Here is a 4,301-nt window from a genome sequence, read left to right as displayed (position 1 = left end):
GAAAATCAACGACACCGTGGCGAAGAAACCACTCCGGAACTCCCGAGTAACCAGCGCCTGCCATGTTGCTTGTTGACGTCCGGTAGTTGCAGAGATCAACGACAGATGGCCACCTAGTTGCAAGGCATCACACCAGATGGTGCCACCATCATAGCTCTATGCGAGAAAGACAGAACAACAAAATACTAGCGGCAGGTAAAATTGCAACACTGCTGAACAAGTCTAGGCATGCCAGAGCGTGTGGAAAAAGTCTAACCGCCATTGCTAAACAGCACGAAAAAAGAAAGTACACATCGGGGAAAAGGCTTAGGGGCGACCGGCTAGGCCTAACCACAGCGTCACCGCATAACGCTAGGCTCACAACGCTAAACGTGCGTCAACAGGCTTGGCACGCTACGGGTCACTGCTACACAAGTCTAAATATGTGCGTATGGGGAATATCCGGTACGGCAAACATGCGAGAAAAGGAGCGCAGTAAAACAATGCGCAAACATCACCAAATCACTAACGTTTTACCCCGCGGCGACGTTGCGTCCGATCCCGTCGACAGCCAGGCACAAACTGACCTGGCGCGGGGATGGCAGAGCAACCGCGTACACGACTGAACTCCAAGAGAGCCAGCGAACAAGTGACTGGGGCCGCTCGCCGCGGCCGCTACCCATGCGCGCACGCGCTCTCTCCTAGCACTCTCTGCGCCGCCAGTATCAAGCGGTCATCTCCTCGTGGGCGCTTCCCGTTTAGGTTTCGCTCTCTGCACACGCTCTCCTAGCGGCAGCGGGTTCATTCTCCGTTTTCGTTTCGCTCTCATTTCTTTGCGCGTGTTTATTTGTATAAAGGCAGCACACACTGCGCTCGCGTCATCATTCTGACCGATACGTGGAAAATGCCATGTGTTGTTTATTCTCCTGCGTTTATCGCCGACTAGAAAAGACAAAAAACGAAGAACTTCGCGAATTTATTCGCGGCATCGTGGAGGAAGCCTTCCAAGTCCATCGCCTGGAACGGTTGCAAGCACGTCAAGAAATGTGTCAGGACAAGATGAAGACGCTCGGCCGCATCTTAGCGGCAGACAGACTGACGAAAAAGAAGTCCAACTTTAGCCTGGATAATCTGTATTGGGAACGCAGTTCCGATCTAGAGGACGAGAGATGCATTTTGCTACGAGTTTCAGTCTCTTCTTTTTCTTCACGCAACATGTACGCACGCAACATGTCTTCCCCCGAACCTTTTCGTTTCCGACATCCTTTTCGCTGTATCTTAAGCGGCCCCTCCATGTGCGGTAAATCTACATTCGTTGCGAATGTGCTAAGGAAGCTGAACGACGTCGTGGACAAGCCTCTGTCATAAATATTCTATGGGCAGAAATATGCTTCGCTGAGCATACAGGACGAATTTGGGGAGTCCGTAAAATTTACCAAGGAGCTAACACGAGAGTGGGACACGTCACGCACTACGCTCATCGTCGTCGACGATCACATGACCAACGCCGGTTTCTTGAAGGAGGTGACCGATCTTTTCATTCGGGGTTCACACAACGCCAATGCGTCGATCTTCTTACTCGTTCAAAATATCTTTTTTAACAGTAGCCATTTTAGAACTATATCCTACAACGCCAGTTACGTCGTCCTGTGGCGCACCGTGCGCAGCATCCACCACATGGAACATTTTGGGCAACAGCTATTTCGCAGAAAAAGATTGGAGTATTTTCTGGACACATATAAACAAGCGATGCCGTCGCCCCACGCTTATTTACTTGTGGATCTTCACAACTACATGCTCGAGGATCATAGGTTGCATAGCAATATCTTTCCAGGAGAACGTCTACGCTCTGAAATGAATCTCCGCCCTCACCTTACTTTACTCAAAGTGCTCTCTACTCTACCCCCTCCGCGCCGTCGCAAAATCTTGAGACGTTCTTCTTCGTCCAACATGAAACACCTCTTCGAAATTTGCCTCAATGTATTGAACAGAAAGGTGGCTCTAGCGCCAGACACGTTCCTCGTTTGAAGAAGCACAAACGCTTCTTACTTCGGCTCGACTACAAAAAGATTCATAAGAATCTGCAACGTTTGAAGTGCTATCTGTCTCAGCAGCGAGGGCAGGGCATTCTTTCTTCGGTGGTTCCTCTCCTGCTTTCCACCGTGTTGAACCTCTTCGCCAATGGCCAAGAGAATTAAAGTGACCACCTCCATGGGGAACATTCTTTTCTCGAAGGAGAGTGACGACGTCAAAGTGAAACTCATACTGCAAGCACTGTATCGCATACTCAAGCAGTACGGATTCGACCCCTATGATAAAAAAAACAAGGCGTCCGACGCTACAAATGACTTTGACTATTCGCTCCTCTCTCCAGAGGTGGACGAAGAGGAAGTGGAAAGGGTCGTCTCCGAATTAAAGAAGGTTATTTCCTGGGATCGTGAGGGTTGTGTCTCCATGTCAGGCAAGCCCATCAGGCACTGCTCCGTTTACGAACTCGTCAATTATGTGTTGCAACGTAAGACGGGAAAGAAACCTTCCTGGTTCCCCAAAGTCTTGAAACTATTGCGCCTGATTTCTCTACCCAAATCTCGCGAGCCTCAACAGCATAATCAGCAATCCTCCATTGCGTGGACGACTTATGGAGGGATATGAGAAACCAGAGTGTGGTTTGGGGGGAGTGGACCGCTATAGAAAAGCGCGTCACATGAGCGAAAACAAGGCTCTCACCATTCTCAGAAAGTTGGATGCCTACACGCTACACCATCCTGTGAGAAGAAAGTTTAATCGGAGACACATCATCACGCTCAAGATGAACGACGTGTAGCAAATGGATCTCACCGACTTTTCAAACTACAAGAGGTTGAACGGTGGCTACCGCTATATTCTCGTGGCGATCGATTCCCTCTCCTGCTTTCTGTGCATCCTCCCGCTAAAGACGAAATGGCCCACCGAAACGAAAAGGACCATGATAAGACTTTTTCGGGGAGGTAACGCACCTACACGCATCTTTTGCGACAGAGGAGGGAAATTCTACAACAAGACTATCAAGGAGTACCTGGCACGAAAGAAGGTCCACATGTATTCCACCTTCTCTTCTGTAATCAAGGCATCGCAGGCAGAATGGGTCATACGCACTTTACGCGACAGAATATTCTGGTATTTTAGAGTAACCGGAAAATACTGCTTCGTTTCCGTGCTTCCCAAGATTGTGGGCGACTACAACAATACCAAACACAGGACGTTGGGCATCAGCCCGTCCGAAGTCACACCCGAAAACGAATTGGAGCTGTTCAATAAGATATACGGGAAGCCCGTTGTACCCCCGTGAAAAAGAATCTCAAAGTGGGGGATAAAGTGAGGGTCCTACTACACAAAAAAGGTTTTCAAAAAAGCTCTGAAGGGAGTTGGTTGCCTCAGATTTTCACCGTCTCCCGTCTGAGAGACACCTCCCCTCCCATCGTGCATCTGGAAGATTACCGAGGTAAGGGAGTGGACGGATCTTTCTACCCAGAGGAGGTACTCGTCATAACCCGAGATGCCAATCAGCCTTGGCCAGTAACAAAAGTGCTGAGAAAGAAGAAAGTGAACGGTCAGAGCTTCTCCTTGGGTCGCTTGTTCGGTTACGACAAAGAACATGACAGTTGGGTTCCGAGCAGTGACGTGGTCAAGATTGGGAAATGACTTCAGACATCTACATTCACCTCTTTTCGAACGCCAGCATGGAGAACTTTGCCTCGAATAAACTCAATGCCTTCACGGTAGCTTTTGATAGTCCGCTTCAGCTCTCGAATCGCTATAAAGTCGGTCTGATGGATCTCAGCATAAGCAACAATTTTTTAAATATAGGATGCGAAAATCAATTTTTCTTTTGAGGACACGGTCGAAGCCAGGAGAACTTTTCGTGTCACCTCGGACCTCGAGAGGGATTTGGGAAAAGCCCTATCGGAATTTAACACTTTTTCTGCGTACAGTAAATCGCGATACGACTTCGTCTTACCCGTAGACGTGAAAGTCGTAGAATATGACCCTCAGCTCGCACAGGCGCTCGACGCCTCGCTAGCATCCCGCGAAGTAGGTCGTGCGGTGAAGCCTCCCAAATTGAGCGAACGTGAAGCCACGTCCATCTTATTGCAGCACGCCGCACCCGTCGCGCGTCACTTTCAATTCGGAAACTACGTCCCTATGTAACACACTCAACAAGTATTTCCAGACGCACAAGCTGGACACCTCACTAGAATTCGCGGATAACGTCTACTCTCTGAAACGCCGAAAGAGTTGACCGTTCCGGAACACTTTTTAAAGCTGCTACAGCTGACACCCGT

At 49.2% G+C, this 4,301-nt stretch overlaps 1 protein-coding gene across 1 annotated transcript; it reads left to right on the top strand.

Annotated features, from left to right (window-relative positions):
* Positions 1–2,806: 2,806 nt before the first annotated feature.
* LOC135400480 (uncharacterized) lies at positions 2,807–3,307 on the top strand. The gene has a single exon (XM_064632311.1). The coding sequence runs from the start codon at positions 2,807–2,809 to the stop codon at positions 3,305–3,307; it is 501 nt and encodes a 166-aa protein (XP_064488381.1).
* Positions 3,308–4,301: the final 994 nt, after the last annotated feature.

Source organism: Ornithodoros turicata, chromosome 7 (assembly GCF_037126465.1).
Source record: "Ornithodoros turicata isolate Travis chromosome 7, ASM3712646v1, whole genome shotgun sequence".
Classification (NCBI taxonomy): Eukaryota; Metazoa; Arthropoda; class Arachnida; order Ixodida; family Argasidae; genus Ornithodoros; species Ornithodoros turicata.
This window is presented reverse-complemented; position numbering and strand designations above follow the sequence as displayed.

What these genes read in the sequence shown, in the direction of transcription:
- LOC135400480 (XM_064632311.1), top strand. Translation starts at nt 2,807, where the DNA reads ATGGATCTCACCGACTTTTCAAACTACAAGAGGTTGAACGGTGGCTAC.